The 23909-nt window shown below is 35.5% G+C and overlaps 4 protein-coding genes across 4 annotated transcripts in view; 1 reads left to right on the top strand and 3 right to left on the bottom strand.

The window, feature by feature from the left end:
• The window catches only part of usp13 (ubiquitin specific peptidase 13), a 26543-nt gene extending 17468 nt beyond the window's left edge, over window positions 1-9075 (bottom strand). Inside the window, exons 1-7 of the mRNA XM_082189523.1 lie at window positions 8809-9075; window positions 7178-7303; window positions 5235-5295; window positions 3090-3211; window positions 1726-1868; window positions 389-573; window positions 113-207 (exon numbers count right to left, since the gene is read on the bottom strand). Of these exons, the coding sequence (XP_082045649.1) occupies window positions 113-207; window positions 389-573; window positions 1726-1868; window positions 3090-3211; window positions 5235-5295; window positions 7178-7303; window positions 8809-8919 (843 nt within the window). The 5' untranslated portion in view covers window positions 8920-9075. The remainder of the gene's footprint in view (window positions 1-112; window positions 208-388; window positions 574-1725; window positions 1869-3089; window positions 3212-5234; window positions 5296-7177; window positions 7304-8808) is intronic.
• Window positions 9076-10080: 1005 nt separating this feature from the next.
• ndufb5 (NADH:ubiquinone oxidoreductase subunit B5) lies at window positions 10081-12621 on the bottom strand. Its single transcript, XM_082136289.1, has 6 exons — window positions 12465-12621; window positions 11819-11904; window positions 11652-11718; window positions 11494-11555; window positions 11230-11336; window positions 10081-10335 (listed from the first exon to the last, which is right to left on the bottom strand). The coding sequence occupies exons 1-6, from the start codon at window positions 12580-12582 to the stop codon at window positions 10215-10217; spliced, it is 561 nt and encodes a 186-aa protein (XP_081992415.1). The 5' UTR covers window positions 12583-12621; the 3' UTR covers window positions 10081-10214.
• An 831-nt stretch (window positions 12622-13452) lies between these two features.
• mrpl47 (mitochondrial ribosomal protein L47) lies at window positions 13453-15967 on the top strand. The gene is made up of 7 exons (XM_082189539.1): window positions 13453-13605; window positions 13730-13860; window positions 14039-14099; window positions 14199-14295; window positions 15133-15263; window positions 15349-15444; window positions 15753-15967. Exons 1-7 carry the CDS (start codon window positions 13472-13474, stop codon window positions 15859-15861), a joined length of 759 nt encoding a protein of 252 aa, XP_082045665.1. The 5' UTR covers window positions 13453-13471; the 3' UTR covers window positions 15862-15967.
• Window positions 15968-16213: 246 nt separating this feature from the next.
• actl6a (actin-like 6A) lies at window positions 16214-23635 on the bottom strand. Its single transcript, XM_082189536.1, has 14 exons — window positions 23463-23635; window positions 23032-23108; window positions 22766-22940; window positions 22477-22577; window positions 22270-22367; window positions 21961-22055; window positions 21477-21583; window positions 21262-21351; window positions 21108-21169; window positions 20745-20859; window positions 20583-20663; window positions 20389-20484; window positions 19920-20006; window positions 16214-16679 (listed from the first exon to the last, which is right to left on the bottom strand). Exons 1-14 carry the CDS (start codon window positions 23485-23487, stop codon window positions 16599-16601), a joined length of 1290 nt encoding a protein of 429 aa, XP_082045662.1. The 5' UTR covers window positions 23488-23635; the 3' UTR covers window positions 16214-16598.
• Between the last annotated feature and the right edge of the window lie 274 nt (window positions 23636-23909).

Raw genomic sequence — 23909 nt, forward strand, 5'->3', positions numbered from 1 at the left:
TATTATCAGTATTAGATATTTATAATAAATGAATGACTGACTACATGATAAAATATAGAGAAATGTATGAATTTAAAAAAAAATTATATAAAATAAATAAATAAAAACATACCCTTTGCATTTGCAGCATATCTATTCCGAAGTGTAACAAATGTTCTGATATGTGAGGATCAACCACTGCTTCTTCTTCGTCGAAGGAATAAACATCTACAAAAGAGAGAATGGAACCAATCTGTAAAACCTTCTATGAACAAAAATGTTTATCTGTTTTGTTTTTTTGTCCAAATTAAGTTTGAGCTTGCAATTTTTGTGTGTTATACATGCAGGCCAACATATTTCCTGGAAGACTGTGTGACACATTAAAAACCTGTCATGGAGAGACACTTGCCTGCTCCATCTGGGGTGATTGTGTTGAGTTTAACTGCCAGGGGGAAGTTGGTTTCTTTGTAGTGCTCAAGGGCATGTCCATTCCCTCCACTCCCATCAAAGAACCATTTCCCACAGAGGACAGAACCATCCGTCAGGTTTAGCCACAGGTTCTCTCTCATTTCACACTTGGCGCACTTCCAGCCACTAATAGGACATAAAGCATATTGAAGACACAAACAGGAGAGGAACTCCTCATATTTCAGTCCAGGTGAATCAGGTGCCCTCAAAGTGATGAGGCTATGCTACTCTATAATCCACTGACTATTTGTAATCTATTTGTGTAGACCAAGACAGTTTCCGATTATGAGACCATTTCCAACACATCAATTTATCGGCTAGACCAATCAATTGCCGATATTTGGCCATTTTGAGATTATCTTCCACATGGTTAAAGTGTTAGTTCCCCTTCAGTGTTGTTATTGTTAACTAAAACTTATTCTAATACTAAAATTAAAACTAACACTTATACTAATACTATTTAAAAAAGGGGGAGATAAGAGAAATAAATCTGAAATATAACAAAATATAAATGTTAGATGAAAGGAAAAAAAACTATAAAAAAAAAACTTCCAAGGCAACATTTCTCATTTTCTTTTACTAAAATGATTAAATAAAAATAAATTGAAGCTAAATAAAAATAAATTTACCTAAAATTGACAAAAACACAAATCAAAATTACTAAAACTTAAACTGAAATTAAAATATAAAAAAATATAAATTAATATAGAAAAAGCTATTTCAAAATATTAATAAATACTATAATAGTACATAAATAATACTAAAATAACGCTGGTTCCTTTTGCATCTGTTCTAAAATCTAAAAACAACCATGGGAATGGTAAATGCACATTTAAACGTTTGTTTTAAAGTTTAGACAAATATGGTAATCAAGTGTTAATTTAATCAATTTGGCTAATTTACTATAATTACTTTTAAATACCACATTATATTAGCCATCAGACACCCTCCTATCCAGATATCTGCATCAGTATCGGCCACTGAAAACCCTTCCCCAGGGAATTATGACAGTATTAGTACTGGAATTTCTGTCATTGGAACCAATCCTAAAGTATCCTAATTGAAATTTTCTTACAACATAAAACAAAAACTATATTTTTCAGGACACACTGTTACTAATAGTTATCCTAAACATATAAACATCAATAGCTTGTTTTGATATTATTGATATTATTGGCAGGGGAAAGCAGACATATCGGATTCAAGGGTGACCTGAAGTAAGCATCAGCAGACTCTAGAGTGCTAGTCCTTATGACTCTGGGCTTCCATGTGACCAACCTGGGAGGAATTCGAACCCCATTCTCCTGCTGTCTGAGACTTCGGGCATGTTTAGATACTTGGATCTCCTCTTCCCATGAATCTGACTCCTGCTTTTTGTATGGAGATTGCGCATTGAGGACGGCGTCACAGGCTATTGTCACCTGAAAGTTAAAGGGGAATGTGAACATTATATTATAGCTGTTCCATTGCTTAATATGATATTGCATTTAATGACTGCTTAAGAAACCACAGCCAGCTGGAAAGTGGTGCAGACTATGACTAAATAGATTTAAAAAGATTTAAAACCAAATCTGAATCCTGGTCAGATAAGACAAATAATGCAACTATTTTTTAGGTAATAAATATAAGGGAAGCAGAGGTAAGTACGCACACCATGCAATTTCAAGTGTCTACAAGTTCAAAGATGTGTGTTCACTTGTGTGCTACTTCATGTATTGTATGAACAACTAAAGTAGTACAACATAACACCATGAACCTTCTCGCATCATGTGTACTGATGGAATATTACATCAACCAGTTAATCCTCAAATATTTGAGATTGGTCGAATTTGGGGATGTTAAGATGTTTTAATGTTTTTTCGAAATACGTTTCAAATGCTCACAAAGGCTCATTTTATTAGAAAAATAAATAAAATAAAACTGTGATTTAATACTGAACATGTTTTCTATTTTAATATATTTTAGCATGTATTTATTCCTGCATGGCAAAACTGAATGTTCTGTATTCCTTCATTCTAATATGCTGATTTGGTGCTCAAGAAACATTTCTAATTATTAATAATGTTGAAAACAGTTGTGCTGCTTTATATTTTTGTGGAAACTGTGATTCTTTGATGAATAAAAAACATTTATCTGAAAACATTTCATCTTTACTGAATAAAAGTATTCTTTAAAGAAAAATACAAATCATACTAACCCCAATCTTTTGAACGGTGTATACCCCAGAAAAACCCATATTGCTCTTAATAATTTCAAAAATATCAATAAAAACACAACACATGCTGTATATTCAGGCATGAATGGCTGATGATTCTGCTTTAAACCACAAAGAATTCGGATCTAATCAGAAATAAACTTATTTTAAAATTTAAATTAAACAGATTTTAGTGTACAACAAAATAATCCGTAATAGGTGAGAGTGGATAACTAAAACTAATATTACTGCAACACGTGTTGCCAACACCACATGACATCACTGCACACAATGAGAAGGATGAACAGTGAGTATAAGTATAAGGTCATCTGTAGACATAATAAAATGTAATGATGTGATGTTTGACAAGCAAGCACTGAAACTGAAACTGCAGATCAGGCCTTTGGCATGCAGGGCATACAGGACGCATGATCACACACTCACTAACCAGTGCGGGCAACTCCTCAATATTTGGTAAAGGGATCTCAAAGTGGTCTGGAAATATGACAAGCTTGGCTTCATCTTCGTACTCATAATCATCTCCATTAAAATCACGGTTAAGCTCTAAATCTTCAGGAAAAGAAGCAGAAAGAGTTATTTTTAATCGAGAGCTGATGGGATGACTGCACTTTCCCAAAACACTGTCCCAGAAAAAATAATTAATAAACACATGATGAAACTCCACACAATGTACACACTCAAAATGGCTTTCTTTTCATGTTTATCTTGTCCTTTTCTTAAAAAAAGAGTGTTTCGGTCTTTTGTTTAAACATTTTATTTAGTTCCCTTGATTGAACCCCTAACATAAAGATTTAAGGTTAAAATGTATATGAATTTAGAAAGTCTATATTTTAGAGGCTGCAACTCTCATTATGTCTTTTTGAGGTTTTTAACAACCTTTTAAAATAGATTTTTGTAGTTTGCTTAAATGGGTCCTATTATGCCCTTTTACAAAGTCTTGATTTTGTTTTTGGGGTGTACTAGAATATGTTTTCAAGCTTGATTGTTCAAAAAACGCATTATTTTTCACATATTTTACATTATTACAGCTCCTCTCTCGAACACGCCGTCTAGGTCCTGTTTCGATAAAGCCCCTCCTTCCAAAATACAAAACGTGCTGTGATTGGTTAGCTGGCCCAGTGTGCTGTGATTGGCAGTGCTTAGCACGTGATCGGGAAATGTCCCACCCCTCCATAACTGCGAGTTCTTCTCTAGCGTAAATATTGAGGATGGCGTCAATTTCAAACCATTTCGAGCCTGATTCAGACCCTGACAATGTTAACGAACAAGAGGATCGTGCAGAACGAATTTCATGCACGGACTTTACAAGCATGGATTTCATGCTTGTTTTTTTTATTTTATTCTCTTCATCTAATTCAAACAGTTATCGGTAACAAAACTATGGTTAATTTTTCATAAGGAACGGTGAACCATCTTACAAAAGCGAGAGCTTACAAAAGGAGAGCTTACAAAAGCAACTGAAAACAAGCTGTTCTCCATAAAATGTGCAGCGCACTTAGTTTGTCCACCTTAAGAAGGCCAAACAAAGGGGTTTTGCTACCGGGGTGGGAAAAAACGTCTCTTCGACATAGCAGCAACACTCTTTATCTTCTATAGCGCAGCTCAACCAGGACTCTGCCCCCTTTTTTGTGTATTCCGTGGGTGAGATTATTTAAATGAGTAACATTGTAACTTCATAAGATCTGGGAAAATCGAGTTGTAGTCCAAACGAGCAGTTCGTTGTAGTTCTTGAAAAGTGGATTCTGTTAAATAAAATATCTTTGGACTTTGAGCTTTGTAACCTTGCAGATCTTTGTTTATGCGCAAACAGCAACATTACACAATAGCAAAAAAGTGGAAAAAGTGGAAAAACATAATAGGACCCCTTTAAATAGCCCTGTAAAGGGAGAACAAATTGTCTTTCTATTCTTTCAATTATAAATGAGGTCATACAAACTGCAAGTTTGGTCATTAAAAAAGAATAATAAAGTTATTTAATTAATTTGAGTATGAATGTCACACTTATAGTTGTCTGCATTAGACATGGCTACGACATCTGACAGACTAAAGAAAACACCTGATCGCATCAGTTTGCGCTCCAAGCCACTGGTGACAAGCTAGACATTATCCTTAATAGAATAGTCAGAGTGGCCTAAATTACATGTTTGGCAAAGCATTGTGGGTTTACAAAATGACTGGCATCCTTTCTGACATATCGTCCTCAAACAGACGTTTACATTAACGCGATGCATGAGAATAAGAGGCCGCAGGTCCGCCACCTGCTACGTCACACCTCCAATGGCAGAAGTGTGTCAGCCTGGGGGATTGATAGGGCACAGCAGCTGACAGGCATAGCCGGCCACTGAAAACCAACCCTCCATAGCAGAAGATTAGGCCAGGGCAAGCATGTGGCACTTTAGATTTAGAATGGTTACTAACTGCACATACAAATAAATAAGATAAATTTAGCCCCAGCCAGTAATGACTGGGGTTGCTAAACATAAAAATAAGGCTTATTCAGGCTCTCTCATTTGAGATTGAAGTTTGAGTCTGGGACTTTTTTTTTTTTTTTTTTACTTCAAAACAGACTTACCTAAAAATACTTTTCCATTCCTTCTTCTTGGTATGGCACCCCCTGCAGCACCTGTGGCTTTCTGTAATTAACATCAAGAAACAACATGGGTAATGAAGGTAAGTGTAACGTTACATTTGCAGACTGTCTATATAGAACAACAAATCTAACAGAATCATGTTGCAAATTTGGTCAAATCTGGATAAAAAGCTTTACAGATGGGAATGATCGTTCTGTACAAAGCACATAATGGTAAAATCAATTGATTGTGGAGTAAAGTGGACTACTGAATGGTTAATGTTGACACACTTCTCATGTAATCCCAAGTAAAAACAGCAAACACAAGAGCTACTGTACAAGAATGGGGGCCAGCAGTTTCTGGCCAGATACAGACATGAAAATAGCAGCATTTAACCAGAACATCCAAATTCACTTAGAACTAACAAAAAAACATTAAATAACTAAGATCCTATTCTAAATGACCAACAGATCATTCATCATTAGGTCAATGTATAGGAGCAGGCTGGGAATCAACAGAACTGCTAAGATATGGAAAGGCTGCCATGGTAACATTCAAAACATGAGATAATACCTCAGTATCTGATTATTTAAAATCTATCATTCCATCAATTAGTACATATTTAGTGACAACAAATATGTATAGATATGGTGTTATAAATAATGCAGCACAGTTAATGTATCTTCTGTTTATGTAACATGTTGTTAATTTATCTATCATGCTGTAAATACAGTATTCTGTAATTATTGTAAATACCCAGATATTCCTTCAATGTTTCTTTTTCTTCCTGACATTTCCCAAGAGCACAGTAGGCATGCTGGACTAGTATGCTGGGCTCATCAATTATAAACCAATATGTCAAAACCATTTAATTTATCCATACACTGTAAAAAAGTTTAAAAAAATTTTTTTTAATTAAAATCCACCTATTTCAATAGAAAAACTTCATTTCAAGTTTGCTGCCTTACATTTTTAAGTATGTCATTTCAACTTAGATTATATTAACTGACTTTTTTTTTTAAAACAAGTCGAATCTCCTACTCTCGCACCTAACCCTAACCCTAACTTATAAAAATTATTTTGATGAATCAATGTAAAACATAAGTTGGCATGACTTACTGATCATCTCATTTTTTACTGTATAGCAGATTCCTAAAACTCTCTATGAAGAGAAGCATCACACCTAAAACCTTTACATTCTTCTCTGCTCTCAAGACCTGTTGGATAATCACCTCAAAACTCTGCTTTCTAAATCCAACAGTCATCAATCTCTGCTAAACTGAAATTTCCCACCTTTTGAAATTAGTGTGGTATGGCAGATCTTAAAACTAGAGGATGTTCACTTAACATAAGAGGAAAAAAATCAAAAGATATGACTTAATCACAACTAATTTGATTATAGATTAACTGCATCTGCGCACTGTGGACGGAAAACATCCGCAAGTCACGTCAGTTTATAGCTGTGAATAACGCATTTGTATGGACAAAACCCATCTGGTAAACAGCAGAAGTTGCAGAGTGAGCTGCTACGGGAAATTTTAAAATATTTATTTTTAGACATTAAATGTAAGTTTAAAATACAACAAGTAATTGTATTTTTCTACGAGAGCAGTAACAAAGGACAAAGGGACTATGAAATATAAATGTAATATGTTCAGATGAGTGAACATACCTCGTACTAGTTTTGCACGATATACCTGTAGGAAGGTATGAGATTCCTCATTGTACTACTACTTTAAGGCTCGGTTTCACAGACACAGCTTAGACTAAACCAGGATTAGGCCTTAGTTTAATTAGGGCATTTAAGTAGCTTTTATAAACATGCCTTAGCAAAACAAACAGGTTCCTTTAGAGTGCAGAATGAAATATAAAACAACACTTTTACAAATCTGCAAAGAAATCAATCCAACAATAAGCTTGAAAAAAAAGTTGTCGCTGCTCTTACCTGTTTCACATGCCGTTTTAAGTGCATGTACACACTCTGTCCAGTTTTACGGTAATGTCTCTCCACGTGTTCTCTTCCAAATCCCAGGAATGTGTTCAAACACACATATAGACCTCCTTCCGATTCCTAAAAGAAATGATAAAGCTAGTTTTAAGCTAAAATAAAGTGTATAATGTACAACTCCATATTTCTACTATGATTTACCAGACAACTGTGAATAAAACTGCTATTTGAGATTAAGGCAGACCGTTCAAAGACATAAGCATCATCAACATAGGAACATATACAGTACATGAAAAGAGGACACACTTCAACATATCAGGGCATAATCTAAAATAACTGCATCCTATTTACAATCTACGGCTTCATTAAATATTCATGCCAAATATCTGGGATGTAGCCTATTATTAGAAATACAAAATATGGACATAAAAGTACAATTATAAATAAACATTTAATTGTTGAATGCTCACAATAGTGCCTTTTACCTAAAGATTTAAATTTCAACACTATAACAACAAAGCTCCAATAAGTATTATGTTGTTGGATATGGTAATAAAATGTTCGTCAGGCATATATTGCAATAACATTTTGGCCATACAGCCACTTTTGGTGGGACCAATGGTTATTAAGATTCACATAATTATATAATTACATAATACTTGTTTATTTGTTATTTTCAGAAGTGTTTAGTTTCTTCTAAATGTAAAAAATCTGAATTATACTTTTAAAGACTTTTAGCGATAAAGAATAAACAAACAAGACAGTTCAGAGTTAAATCTGAATCAAAACACTGTTACTGGGCTGGTGCGTGTCGGTTAGGGTGTTGAGGGCCCACCAGACTGAAAAACCTGTCACTAGCTCCTGGTGACACACGAGCTTAAACAGATAGTGTGTAAAAATAACCTGTCTTTTAGTCTGACATGATGAACTCCAAACAGCTGAGTCACCTTTAAAACTTTTACAGCTGGGAGCTAGTTGTGCACTTTATCCACATTTATAGAAAAGTTCCCATAACTGATCGCAAAAACGTATAGTATTATACATGATTTGTGGACAGAGCTTGTAGAGACATAACAACCCAAGTTGACCTGAATTCTTTTTATAGGTCATGGCTGCTTACTGCTTATTAGTATAGATTTAGGAAATCCCAATTTTCACATATTTGATGCTATGTAACAGTTGTTTGTCTCTTGATATCAAGGAGATATCACAATAAACAGTCTGGCATCAACAAGTAACACACTATAGATGTCCAACGAGGATGGGAAGATGCCGAGTGCATAAGAACGTGGGAATGGAAATAATTAGCCTGTTTCTTTGACACGCCTTTAAAAACAGTGGACAGAAAATCTCTCTAGTACAAACCAGCGTTCAAACAGTGTTTGCTATCATTATACATCTGAATCTCGTATAACGCCAACTTAAAGAGGGGGACTTGGCCACGCTGTAAGATGTAAACACCCGTGTGTTGTTTATTTCTGCAGGCTGTCACATAAGTTGAGCAGGAGAATGGTCGCCGAGGATCCCCAATCTCTCTTACGCGCTATGTATCTTTTAGTTTCCACGTGTCTGTGGGACGCCAGTTGTTGTTTAACGTTCATGCATGAAGTATTTGACATAATACTCACAGGAGAGTCGTAGGAAAAAGCGCATTCGCTCTTGAAAACCCTGTCTCCTGTCCTCGGTACTCTAATGGTGGGCATGTACGGGACCAGTAGCTCTCCCAGATCTGTAGCCATCTTCACATTCCTGCTGCTCGCACCACTATGAGCCTCGCTGGAGCAGCGTGTCAGGCTGTAGATGAGATGGGGCTATTTTTAAACCATACAGACCCGACATTCCTCATGGACCGAGCCGGGATGTGACGACGAAAACATTGGGACATACAAAGAGGGATGGAGGGTGGTGTATAGGGGAGGGAAACAATGGGTGTCCACTTGGAGAAGGACTCAATATTTGACATTATTCACCCTGACGCAAATGGTGACGTTTTCAGATCGACGCTCAATGAGTTTTAATGTGTTTATACGGTAATAGCAATGGTAGCGCCATTTACTCTGCATGTGTGCTTCAATACTGAATGTAGCCTTACTAGTATGTACAAACACTTAACGTTATTTATTTATTTATTTTTTAGCTTTTAAAAAGGATTTTTTTTTTCTGAAATATAGGTATTAATAGTTTCTTATTACTTTTTTTTTTTTTTGTTTTGTTCATTTTATGCATTTTATTATTAATATTATAATTGTATTATTTTCTTTTATTATTGTGGTAAGTGGTACATAATATGTGAAGTATTTGGTGTTTATTGTAATACTTTTGTATAAAAGGTGCTATACAAATACAGTTTATTTATTATTAATTTTGTGCAAGAAAGCTATTTGCTAGTTGATTACCTACTTATGCAAAGTTAATAACTAAAAGTATTCAAACTTTTGAAACTAGTGTTTTTGTTTTTACTTAAATATTAAAAGGCTGAAGAAATTAGACTGATCTAGTTTGGCTGTTTTATTTTTCTGCCCTGCTCAAAAGAGTAATTTATGGAATGAAATTTTATTTTATTCACACAGTTCTGAAACCATTTTATAATGGACATCATCTGATGTAGTGCATATTACTATTATGGTTACTGTACATTACTGCAATAACGCAAATATTTAGGTTTTGATTTCAATCCTTTTGTTGGTATTTGTTAACTTGAAAACCTGCATGACTTTTCTACTCCTTTTGGACATAAAAGAAGAAATTATGAATAATTCGGCCACTCTTTTTCATGAAATAATTATGACTGGAGACATGAGATTTCAAGATTATATAAACATAAAAGCATTTTATGAATTTCATGAATTTTGGGGTAAATCCTTGATGTACCACTTAAAAGAATACACAAGAGCAGTAACTTAGTTATAATCATTAGTTTATTGGTGCCAGAGGCAAAGAAAAGGGGGAAAAAAAGAAAATATATTTTTTATTAATAACTACATTATACATTGTATAATGCCTGAATATTTAAGACAGGTATGCATGACCCATCCTAGTTATCAGGGGATGACTTGGGGCTGTTGTCGATGAGATTCTTATCAAGTGTCTTAATTTGGAACCAGGGCCCATCTCCTTTTTCTCTCATGTGTCTGCGAACTTCAAGTTGTTGTTGTCTGCAAGAAAAATAGTGAATAATAAATTAGATATCATCAATTAGGCTACATAAAAACAAGATACATTTTTGTGAGCAGTAAAAACATTTCAAAGTGTCTTTGTTGATGTAGTTCCATTAAATTGTACCCTAAGGTTTGACAATTCCTTCATTATTTTTTACCCTACAGACATTTTTTCTCTTTTCTTCTAACCTTCTAGTACATGGTTTATTAATGACATTGTGATATTTCTTTACTTGGAGGCACCTTAAACTCAAAATGAACCTACATATGGTGTGGATCACTTTAGTGAGCAGAACTTGAAAGGTCAAGATAAAGATTGTTTAGGAAGTACAAAACTAGGTCATCTAAACCTCTAGACAATCAAATGTTGATTGTACTGTGAACAAAATGGCTCATGATTTGGGTGCCAATTTCTTCTCAACATATAAAGATGCATTTAGAAAATGCTCAAATTCCAGTAACAGGAAGTGCTAACCCATTCCTTTGGTATTTCTGCTGAAAATATCTTCTATATAAAATATCTATAGGCCTAATTCTTTTCAAACTTTTTTATTAACCGAAACTGCAAGTGTTGATAATGAATTAACTATGATTCATGTTGTGATTCCAGACCCAAGATTCTGATCAAGTTATTGAGGGAGAGAAAATAATATTATTTGTTATTCATCTTGATTTTTTTTTTTTTTTTTTTTGATTAAGTTAGATTTTTTATATATAATTAAATAATTTTACATGTATTTTTACGTGTACATTCTACTTGTGTGTGTGTGTGTGTGTGTGTGTGTGTATAATATATATATATATATATATATATATATATATTACATTGACATATCATTCATGTATAGTCTCATTTAGGCTAATTAGTTGAATCATGTGAAGGCAACATACCTCATTTCAGCTTTCTCAGTCTCAATTTGGATAAGTGCCATCATTTTTTCATAGTCCTTCACTGGGCTGTCATAAAAGGTACGTGCAATCCAACGGGTGATGGGATGCTAAGTAATAATAAAGACAACAAATGAAAGAAAAGACATGACTCATTATGATAGAAGCAACACAATGTTCATTTTTTTATTCAATTAACAATGGGCAATTTTTACTGGCATATAAAGTGTACTAGATGTTTTTAAGCAATTAAATATTTTAGAATACCTTGTAGTACTCCCAGTGCTCTGGTTCATAGCCTTCAGGTGTCTCTGCTAGCTCAGATTCTCCTGTTTAATGAATTACAGACATTAATCAAGTTATTATGGCAGGTACAGCAACTACAGGAAGGAAAAACGGTCAGGTAGGCTACATCAGAAACTTACCTACGAAAACATTAATAGAGGTCACAAGTGCTGCCATAGGGATGCCAGTGTAAAGAATGTAATTTCTCTGGTTTAATGAAGCAAGAGAGGAGAGAAATGTTATATGAAAAAGAACGAGCAGCAAGAATGATATGCAACTGAACTAAAGTGCTTATAATAGGCTTTACCAGCAGGTAAAGAAATCTTCTATCATAGAAGTCAGTGGGCTTGATGATAAACATCCTTTTCCCATGGCTCCCATGACGGACAACAACTGTAAAAGAAAATACAAAAATATGAATAGAAGTAATAATAATAAAAGGGCTTAGCATGTCAACATATCACTGTAATAGGTTTTGAGTTAAATTGCAGACAAAACGCTATTTTTATTCAACAGGAAGTAAATTATAACACAGAACTGAAGTTATTACAAAATAACAGTTGCAACCCCAAATTATAAGTTCAAGTTTTTACAATAAAGTGAAAGTGTTACGTACACAATGAGGGCCAAAATATTGTGCTCGTCTAACTTAGTAAATTGATTGCTTGCATATCAAAAATTGTGTGTGAAGGGTAAGAAACTCAAGAGACATTTTGAATCAAAAACTGTTCAATTATATCTCTATGTAAAAACGCCCATGAGGTACATTAACACATCACATACATGCAGCTGTTTTATAAGTTACATATATCTATCGGAAGGTTACAGTGGGGATTGTTGTTAAGGCCAGCTTGAACACTTGGCATGCTAAGCAAGCAAAGCAAGGTCACTGCTAGTTTTAATCACCCCAACCGGTCATACCGCTGAGTTTAGTAAAAAATAACAATCTTTACCTTGTTCTGAACGTGCAACAGTCCTGGAGAGCAGATTTGAAGACTGACATGTTCGTTTCAGCGGGTTTAATCTGGCAGCAAATGCAGCCGCCGTCCTCAATACGCTCATGCCCACCATGACTGTTGAGGGAGCACGTGAACACACGGGCTTCACTGATTGGCTCATCTAACGTAGAGTACAGCCATGTTCACCATTGATGCTTAGGGCAAATTAAAAGTTCGAATCAAAAGATGGGCCTAAAAAATAATACAATATAAAAAAATTAAACAAAATAATGCTGCTGAAAAATAAGATTATTTTGGTAAGATTTGAATCTGAGAAATTCTTGAATGCGTGGTGAGTACAGATTTACCGTTCAGTTTGCTGAACTACTCGGTTCAATTAATTATTATTTCTTATACTTAAAATATTAATATGCTTATGGGTTTAAATTGTGGTGTCTAAAAGACTAAAACAATCAAATCTATACATTAAGGCATTTGGAAAGTATCAAAAATAAACGTGTGCAGTACAATGGTTCCACTTCCAATAAAATTTAATGTGATTTTCATGTCCAATAAAAAAAATAAAAAACATCTTAATAAAAAAATACATTTTAATAAAATAATAAATAAGAATTTAATAATAATTAAATTAATTAAAATAAGTTTAATAAATTAAAATGTAATAATAATTAAATTACAAATAAATATTTAATAAAATATAATAAATAACAATGAATTGTTATTAAAAATAATAAATTAAAAAACATTTTAATAAAAATCAACAGTGTGGCAAAAAGTGCTCAAAGTTTTTGTTAAATACACACATTTATTTTAAATAACTAATCTTGTTAGATAACATTTTATTGCCAATTCGCATTGTTGTGTGCTGAACATTTTGCACCAAAACGTTTGAACTTTCAACGTGGAGAAATCATAGGGAGAAATGTTTTGTGGTTAATATTCTACTGTCCGACAGGTGGCGCTGCACGTTTCCGTTCATTATTTCGTTTGACATTGTCAAGATGGCTGCGGCCGTAACGAGCCGCCTGACTACTGCTATCTGCAGACAATTTCAACGTTTTGTTACAGTGTCTTCACACACACAGCCTCAATATGCGACCCGAGCGCTGTCCAAATTTCACTCGTGTCAACAAAGGTATGTTTTTCTGATTAATATGTCGGGCTTAAATGTCAATGCATCATGATATCCAGAAAGAAAGAAGCATGTTTTAAGATGTCACCAATTAATTTGATCTCTTTTCACATTTCTCGGAATTTAGACAAATGTATGACTCGTGGTGGTTCAGAAGTGCCATGAATAACAGAGCAATCCACACATCTTGTGTCAGAAAAGGATTGGAAGAATTTTTTGACCTGCCAGAGAACTGGGGAGAACTAACAGTTAAATCAGGTACTAACCTGAATGATTATTGTTCACAGTTACAATAATGTATGTATGTATGTATAAAATGTGTGCACATGAATAAATAAGAAGGCCACTAGGTTTTGAGATAGTCATAATGATCTACCACCGTCACTTGATTGTGTTAATATTGTTGTCTCATGATTATTTTTTTGTAACCTCATAGGTGCTCCATGGACTGCCAAACAGCTTAGGGTGAAAAGTAATGAAGACTTACACAAACTATGGTAATTAACTTTTTTCTTTCTTTCTTTTTTTAACAGTTTAAAGACTTTTAAAGAAACATTGCAACAAATATTCACCCACATTTCTTTTGAATTTCTAAGGTATGTTCTCTTGAAGGAAAAGAACATGTTACTCACTTTAGAACAGGAGGGGAAACGACAGTGTGTTCAGATTCCCAGTCCAGAACGCCTCAAAAAGGTATGAAATGTTAAAACTGTATTTAATGCACAGTTTCTGTTGATAAAATGGAATAACCTTGAATACTACAGTACCATGGTACAGTGATGATGCAGTGCTTCCAATGGTACACTAGTGTTTAAAAGTTAGGGGTCAATTGGATTTGTTTTAAGAAATGCTGAAAAAAAGTGGCAGTAAAGACTTTTAAATGCATTTCTTTTGAACTCTATTTATCAGAATCCTGAAAAAAGTGCATCATGGTTTCCACAAAAATATTCACCCAGGGATTCACCCCAAAAATAAAAATTCTGCCATTGATTACGCACCCTCATGTTGTTCCAAACACTTAAGACTTTCGTTCATCTTCAGAACACAAATGAAGATATTTTTGACGAAATCTGGTGAAATTTTGATGAAATTCAAAAAGTTCATGAAGAGATTGTAAATAATAATCAATATGAATTGAGCAGTTTAGTCCACATTTTCTTAAATCAAATAAATGCACCCTGGCTGAGCATAAGACTTATTTCAAAAACTTTATATCTTACTGACCCCAAACGTTTGGAAGGCAGCATACATACTTCCGTGGTGCTTTTTAGAAGTAAAACTACTTTTGACTCTAAACTGGATTTTTCCAGTTCTTCCACCACTGTTCTGAAAGGAAATATTTGCACAACCTGCCAAGTTGTATCTGTTGTATTCTTGATTTCATGATTTACTCTTTAATGAAATGACAGCCAAAACGAGCAGCTCTTAGTTCTGAAGTTTAAACAGGGTGAATCTGTGTCTGTTCTATACTTGTTCAATTCATCAGGTGTACATGGATGACCCTATATTCATTCTGAATTCTTTTAATAGGTTGAAAAGTCAATGACGCGACTCGACACTATTGTGAAAGAACGTGAGGATGCTCTGCGCTTACTGCAGACGGGACAAGAGAAAGCTAGACCAGGCGCATGGCGAAGAAATGTTTTTGGCAAAACCTTCTGGTAAGCAAATCAAATGTTTTTCAGATTATTCTCTTTTGCACATATATTTTGTGTAACTCAAATTACGAGGTTGTTTGTTCATCAGGTACCGCTTCATGGAACACCCAATCCCCTGGCACCTTAATTCGAGATACAAAAGGCGGCGATTCTTTGAACCATCACATGTCGCCCCTTACACAAGGTACGTCTCAAGTCTATAGAAAAATGTTACCGCATCAAAGTAACAATAAATGACCTTTTAGCATTTTAACTTTTCATTTTAATAGAATGGACATGGTGCGGAGCCCCTAAGGGGAAAATATATATTTTTATTCTTTGCGAGTGAACTAGGTGCTCTGTAAAAGTTATTTACACGAGATTTATTCCAATAGATGATATATTGTTAGTTTTTCAGACTATATTTTTATATAAACTCTTTGCCTCTCTAACAAGTGTTATTACATTTCCTTGATGCACAGACATGTTTAATTCTGCTGTTCTGAATTTTAGGTTAAGCCTGGAAAAATACCTGAAGAATAAAATGCGGAAAGAAAAAAAAGAAAAGAGAAACCAAAAAAAGATATCAGCAATGTTTCCAAAAAAGACTGCACATGCATGAGATCATTGAAAAGACTTTTCGTATTTAATAGTCTTTTCAACACATACTTTTCATTTCTCAGAATATGTTGTACAGTCAAATAATAAATCCAAACTTGTAACAGAGACTGTTTGTGTATTTACCTTTTTTGATTTTGTCTTTCTAAATATGTAAATTATTAGGATTGAAAATCATCCCTCTTCTTGAGTTCAAGGGACACATTAACTATAGGTTTTCCTCAATATGCAAGTCTGAATAGACCAGTAAAAATTTACTTAATATTAGAACAAACGTACAGAATTACCGCATTGACATTACCTATTCAAAAAAAATGAGATTAATTTAGACCAGTTTAACACAAACAATTTTATTCCCAAAAAGAGCTGATTTGTTAAAAGCATAAACATTTGGTTTCCTGTGGAGCAAAAAAAAGAAAAGAAAATCAACTGTTCTAAGCACTGATAGAATTAAGGGTTCATATTTCCCCTGTACCAAAACACATAACCTTGTCACTGTTATTTAGAATGAATCAGGTGGTCAGAAAGGTTTGTTGCCAAACTGGATATGAAAATATTGTGTGGAGGAGTAGAAAAGAGTGCAACCACATTAAACTGTTTAAAATATGGTTTGTTTGCACTAAAAATAACAGCAATTGTCCTTTTTAGTTCCTGAGTCCACTAAGAAGGCTTTTTCTACTGGGTGGTATATTTTTTTATTTTCATCTCCTTCAGAAGGCAACCTGGTGTTGCAGGAACTGGTTAAGGACACTTCCTGTCAACACACTGTTTCCCACCTTCCTCATACTCCTGTTTAGAAATCCACATTTGCTGGAAAGTTCCCTAAAGGTAAAAAAAAAAAAAAAGAAAAGTCATAATTATATGATATAGTTATGGTTAACATTGACAATATCTGCGATATTTAAATATATTACTCTGCATCATCTAGCTAGCAGTTATCCAGATAATTATCCAGAGTCATTAGTTGGGGCTAGAACACATGAAATATCTGAACTGGCTAGGTTTGTTGAGTGTCACGTTTGACTGCATGTTAGAAATATGGCAAAGTCAAAAATAATAGTCCAAAAAGTTAAGAGAAGATATCATCACCCTTCAGAAACAAGGAACAGCATACAAAAAGATAGGGAAGGCACTAAATGTTCCTAGAGACACCGTTGCAAGCATAGTTCACAAGTTCAAAGTTAAAGGAACAGTGGTTACACTACATGGACTGGAAGAAAAAGTAAGCTATCAACGGCTTCAACCAGATTTCTGAGAAGGCAGGTTCAGATAAACACTTGAGTGACTGCAAAAGACCTGCAGCAAGACCTGGTGGCAACAGGCACTGAGGTTTTAGCTTGCACAGTAAGGCTTGTACTAAACGCATGCGGTTTCCATGCTAGAACTGCAAGACGTACACCACTACTGACCCAAAAGCACAAGAAAAGTCTGCTCCAATTGGCTCAAAATCATATAAATAAGTCACAGGGGTTTTGGGAATCTGTTCTGTGGAGCGATGAAACAAAAGCGATGGAAATGTTTGGCCTTATGGATCAGTGGTATGTCTGGAGGAAGAAGAATGAAGCATATGCTGAAAAGAACACTGTCTACAGTTAAGCATGGTGACGGCTCGGTGATGCTCTGGAGCTGCTTTGCATCCTCTTGCACTGGAAACCTGCAGTGTGTGGAAGGCAAGATGAATTCATTGAAGTATCAGGAAATCCTAGGAGAAAACGTCATGCCGTCAGTGAGGAAGCTGAAGCTTGGCCGTCATTGGACCCTTCCAATAGGATAATGATCCTAAGCATACCTCAAATTTTACCAAGGCTTGGTTGTAGAAGAAGTCCTGGAAGATTCTACAGTGGATTCACAGTCACCTGACTTGAACCCCATAGAAAATCTCTGGTGGGATTTGAAGAAGGCGGTTGGAGCACGCAAACCCAAGAATATTACTGAACTGAACGCCATTGCTCATGATGAATGGACTAATGCTGGGTACACACCAAAAGATAATCGGGCTGATTTTGGGCCGATTTCCCCCCTTCCGACAATCCTAGCTATGTCCCGATTATCTTGATGGTTCAACAGATTATCTTATCAGATTTCCCCTTGGTGTGAGGTGTGTTAAGAGTGTCCGAACCTGCTCGGAAGAACGTCGGAGCCGACCCGATCGCGAATCGTAAATATTCAACATGTTTAATATTTACGATCAGAAATCCTGATGTGTGGGGGGAACTCTGAGGACAAACGCATGCACATTCTGGAGATTATCAAGTGAAACGAAACAATATCCAATCAGAAAGCGAGATGATGGAAGACGGCAGCATTACAAACGCAGTCATGGCGCAGCACAAAGTGAAATTGATGTGGACAGCAGAGATGGAGGATCAGCTTGTTGATTTGTGGCAACAGCACCAATGTTTGTACAACGTGTTCTGTGAAAATCATTCCAAACACTATCATCACAGTTTCTTCCTTTATGTCGTCCGCAATGCTTATTCTGAAGTCTCGCGAGATTTCCTGTGTTCACAGTCGAGACTCTGGTTGAAAATCTGTTCGTGTGTGGTGTGCTGTCTTTGTCACATCATGGCACACCACACACACTAGGAGCAAAACGGTTAAATCTAGGATTTTTTGTCCTCATGTTTGTGGTCTATCACATTTTGAAAATCTTATAAGATGTAAAAAATCTTCTGGTGTGTACCCAGCATAAGATTCCTCAGAAACGCTGCCAGAAGCTGGTGTCTGGTTATGTATCTCGTTTGCAGAAGGTAATAACAGCAAAAGGGTGTTCTACCCAGTACTAAAGATGCTTGCCATGAAGGGGTTGAATACTTTTAAGACTGCATAAATCATTAAAAGTTGCATTTTCAGTTGAATTTGGGGAAAACCACTAGAAACATTTGTGTTGAGCTATTTCGATTACTTTTGTTTGATTTGTTCATTGCAAACTGCTGAAAGTATGTACAATTTGCCAATAAACCTGATTTGCAATGGGGGTTAAATAATTTTGACTACAACTGTGAATCAAAAGTTATCATCCAGATTTACATCTACCTATACTGTACTTAGTGTTGTCTAGCACAAAGCGTTCACAGACTTTGCTTTATGTATTTCCCTGGGTACATATAAATGTAAGGAAACACGATTCCTGACATGTCAATGCCCACGGACCACAGGGTCTTTGCCAAGTTGTAAGGATCACTCAGTGTGTTTACATGCACCCTCATAATGGGATTATGGCAATATTACGATTAAACTTTACCTCATGTAAACGCAATACTTTGATCAAACTAAAGTAATTAAGCTCATAATCATAGTAACTATATTCACATTAAAGTACTTGGCATACGCCGATTTTAATCGCAACAAGCAGGCATGTAAATTGGCTATTACTGATCTGACCAAAGTGCACCTGTGCTCGGTTCTATACGAATGCTGTGTGTTGTTCACACAACTTCATGAATGAAACTGTTACATTATTCTGAAGTTTTCTCTAGTTCTCTAAATCGCTAAACTCTGTCAACACAACTGCGCAGTCTCTGCTTTGTATCTTCATCCAGACGGCGCAAAGAAACTAACGTCAGCAAAGGCAAACCCGGCATTGCGATGTTCATCATGGCGATGTTCATCATGGCGCCGCATAATATCCAGTACGTCCATAATTTATTTAGAATTTGATGTGAGTAGATAAACATGCCTATCAGAGTGTGGTATAACCATACTTATTAGCGAATAATCAGAATAATGAAAACTGCAAGTAAACTGGAGTGAAGAGTTCTGCTCGTGTCATGTACGGTAAACATCTTACTGCGATTAAGACCTTACTCTGATTATTAAAAATAATCACATTATTGGTGCACATGTAAACGTAGTCACTGTCGAGTCTATCTCTCTCTGCCTCCCTACCTTCGTATTTTGAGTGTGATTTATTGGTCAAAAGAGAGAAAACATAGCATCAGTTTTAGAATTTGACACATACCTTCTTTTTTCTCTCTCTTTACATGTATAACATCATTAATAATAAGAATTATTTTGGCCACAACACTCATTTAGTTGTGACAGCCTTAGTGAACTACTCACCAGGGATGCGAGGATGGAGCCCCCAATCCAGGCGCTAAATCTGCGTTCAACAGTTGTGTTATTGGCTATCAATTTCAAGCGCATACTCTGCAGAGAGGACAAAACAATTCATGTTATCATAAAGCACTGAAGACCCAACTGACATTCTAATAAACCATTGTCAGGGTGGCGCCATTTTGAATTTAACAGATGAAAACGAGGCTGTGAGGGATAGACTTAGTCTTTACAATAGCACACCGTATAAAGGTCCTAACTTTTAAAACTTGAATGTTTTTTTTTTTTGTCTGCTGAAAGTTTTTTTTTTTTTTTTTTTGAAAGGCATTTCGCCAGCTGAACAATAAGTATGTTTAACAACAGTGCAATGCTTTGAACACACTGTATTCTATTCCCTCACAGCCTCATTTTCATTCCTGACTTTGGCACCACCCTGACTAAGGTCTATAAAGCAAAAATACAAAGTGCCACTTACTGGTGGCGTCTTCTGCGAGAGTTCTCTGTTAAGCCTGTCTGTAAACCCTTGGATGAGTGTGTTTCCTCCTGTAACTACCACACTGCCATACAGACCCTGTTAAAAAAAAAACAAGGCCAGCATAATGTCACTTGCATTGGCAGCACAGACACAGGACATGTAAATGAACGTAAAGCAATGTTTTGAAATCTTACTGGTCGAATGTCTATGTCACACATGCCGACACTTGTGGTCACAACATGGCTGACTCCTAGCATGGTGTTCCCTGATAGACCCTGTGAAAATTAAGACTAATGAAAGTTAATACTAGCAATTTCAGAATAAAACTTGTACAGAGTAAAGAGGATATTTCTTGCCTTAGCATTTGAAGGATCAAACAGACCCTCAGGGATCTTAAGTCTTTCCGCTCCAAAATCACAGTTGTAGCCATTAGGCAGCTCATAGTGAACAGTGGGCATTTGGGCAGCTACTCTGTAAAGGGCAGATTGTAACAATGTGGTTTTTCCTTTTCATTAAGATCATAAGCATTTAACAAATCCAAAAGCTCAAAATCAAAAAAGTGAATTATGACATATAAACTTGTAAATGCTATATAAACATTTACACCGATTTGCTGCTCAAGAAACATTTCTTATTATATATTTGGAAAAGAGTTGTGCTGCTTAATATTTTTGTGGAAACTGATACGGTCATGTGCGAAAAAAAAAAAATCAACTTACTGTTCATCATAGGATGAATCTGACACCTGTAGCACAGAGGCCTGAAAATCCTGTATGACAGTCTGAAATGACAAGTAGCAATATTCAATACATGTTAAAAATGCACTTCGGTATGTTAAGTAACTTTCACTATGATTCAGTTCCTATCACTTACATTACACATATAGTTATGCCATGAACGGGTAACTTGAGGTAGTTTCTCTTTCTTCTTCCAACTGGCGGGGGCTCCTTCACGAACTGAATCCTTTAATGAAAATTCAATTAATTTTACTTTCTCCCCACCACCTAAAAAATGTGATAAAAATTGCAACTTCCAGACAGAGATGATAGTCTGCATAAAATAAAAGAATAAACTTCCGCAGGCCTCACCTTTGACGCAATCATATACGGAGGTACTATTTCAACACTTAACTCTTGGAACAACTCTCTACATTGCATACTCATGAAGTCGCCAGCAAGTGGAGACTTTACAATGCCTGGAAGATCATAAAACACACATTATAGATTATATACATGAATATAATAATATATATACAATAAATATATTTTGAACCCTTATGGCTTTAAAAAAAAAAGGCATCAAAGGCTATATTCATGATAAAATAAATAAAAAACTAGATAGACTAGACTAAAAATTAAACAAAAATTAATGCCATTCATATTTTGTATTAACTGTATACAACATTACAATAACATAAAATCGTTCAGTTTAAAATTTGATAGAAATTCAACAAAAAAAATTCCCTGGTGTAAAAACATATTAATGAAATGTGTGAATTTAACTGTAGCATAGTAGCATTAAAAACAGGGCAGTCTAGTAAAATATGCTTGAAAAGTAAGTGATTCAAATTACCTTGTTGTAGAACATAACCATCATGCACTGGAATAGCTGTTGTGTGTGTTGATCCACTATCTAACACTAAACCTGTGGATCGCCCATTGGCGAACCTGGAATGCTGAGTAAAGGATAAAACATTTCATGTTCCTGCTGGCCTTTTAAGATGAATACCCTGACTAAATTTGAAATTTAACGGTGTATTCACACTTGGCATGTTTGGTTTGATTAAAACTGTACAAGTATTATCCTTCTAAAGCAACTCTAAACACATGACATTGTTTTCTACAAAGATCTGGATCTTCAGCCAATTAAAATGAAGGATACGCAGACAGGACAGCAGATTTACACAAGAAGAAAGCAGGAATGTTGTAATGCTCAAACATTAGCTCCGTCAGCTTCTCTCTCTTCGCTCGTGTGTTCCACTGCAAGATGAAGAAAATAAGATCACAGGAAGTTGAGTGAAGCATCCTAACAGATGGCACATGTATTATGTGATCTGCAGAATAGATTTATGCCATAAAATCAACATACCGAGGCCTCTGACATCAGGACTGGATGCAGACTGGGCTCTGATTTGAAGTGCATTTTGTAGGTATGATCTAAAATGGCTTGGAAACTGTCCCAGTCCTCAACTTCAGAGAGAAAAACAGTCAAATTAATGTAAAAAACGTAATTCCCCATGAGGCACTTTCATTTTTATTGTATACATTTTTTATTTAAAATAAATACATCTCCGAGCTGATATGCGATAGGAAAGGGGAGAAAAATAAGTTCAGAAAAAGGCGGATTCAAACTCAAGTCACTCTCCACAAAAACTTACTCATCCCATTTTTGAGAGGTGACATGACCTCCATGTTCTCTCTAGGGACCCTGAGCTGGTTAGTGTCGATGTAATAGGTGGAGCCGCTCTGCTTTCCCTTCTCTCCATCTGTCTCCATCGGTGTACTGCCATCCTCCCGGTCCAGAGTCACACCGATCACAGTAGGAAAATCAGCCTACAAACCATAAAACAATAGCATTTTGGCTCAGAACTATATTTGCGTTACCACCAATATATGGATTATGGATCCATCTTACTATTCACACCTTGGGACAATCCTCTCCTGCATATCCAGCTCTCACTGAGTATGAGCCCATGTCAAAGACAAGAGCTCCAACTTCATCTGTATAGAATAAAAAAAATGTCCTTGGAAAAACTGAGGATACAACTAACGTTCAAGGAAAAACACGTTCAATATTCGTTAGATAAAATGACAATACTGTAGTCAAAAACATACAAGCGAGTCCGTTATAATACATAAATCGTACTGCAAATAATTTTTTTTATAACTACGCACTTATTTAGCAATATTTATTATTCATGCATTCTATGAAGCATAAAAACCTGAAAGGTGGGCTCCGGTTTCATTTTCACAAAATAAGAAAATAAATAATCATATCATGCTAGTTTGATGGCTAGCGAGCTCATAAACGTGGCGCATTCATTCATTTGATTCTCCCTCCAAAATCGCACTTACCTCCGCCATACACTCCGCCACTCATTTTTAAGTATGATAAATACTAGTATAAGATAACTACTTGATTTCTTGCTTTTAAAGCGGGGATATAAAATAAGAAACGTAAGATTCGTATTTTCACTATCACAACAAAGGAAACGAATCAGACATCTTCGTCTTGGAGAGGATTATGGTGGCTTCAGGCTTCAGGTACATTTAGCAGCGCCACCAATCGGCCAGGAGGAAGTGTAACTACTGAAGGTATGAACCGGTATGAACCATATGAACACACTAAAACAAAAAAGCCTAAGTTTCTAAAAGTAAAATGTAACAAAGTAACAATAAAGTAACATTTGAAGCAACTTATTTATTCAAAATGTCCGGGTTCCAGATGGGGGGGTTCGCAGTGAGCGGAATCATTTTGCATTCCCCAAATAACCCATATTATGGAAGTAAAACAATGACAAA

The sequence above is a fragment of the Leuciscus leuciscus genome (genome assembly GCF_965113295.1).
Source record: "Leuciscus leuciscus genome assembly, chromosome: 14".
NCBI lineage: Eukaryota > Metazoa > Chordata > Actinopteri > Cypriniformes > Leuciscidae > Leuciscus > Leuciscus leuciscus.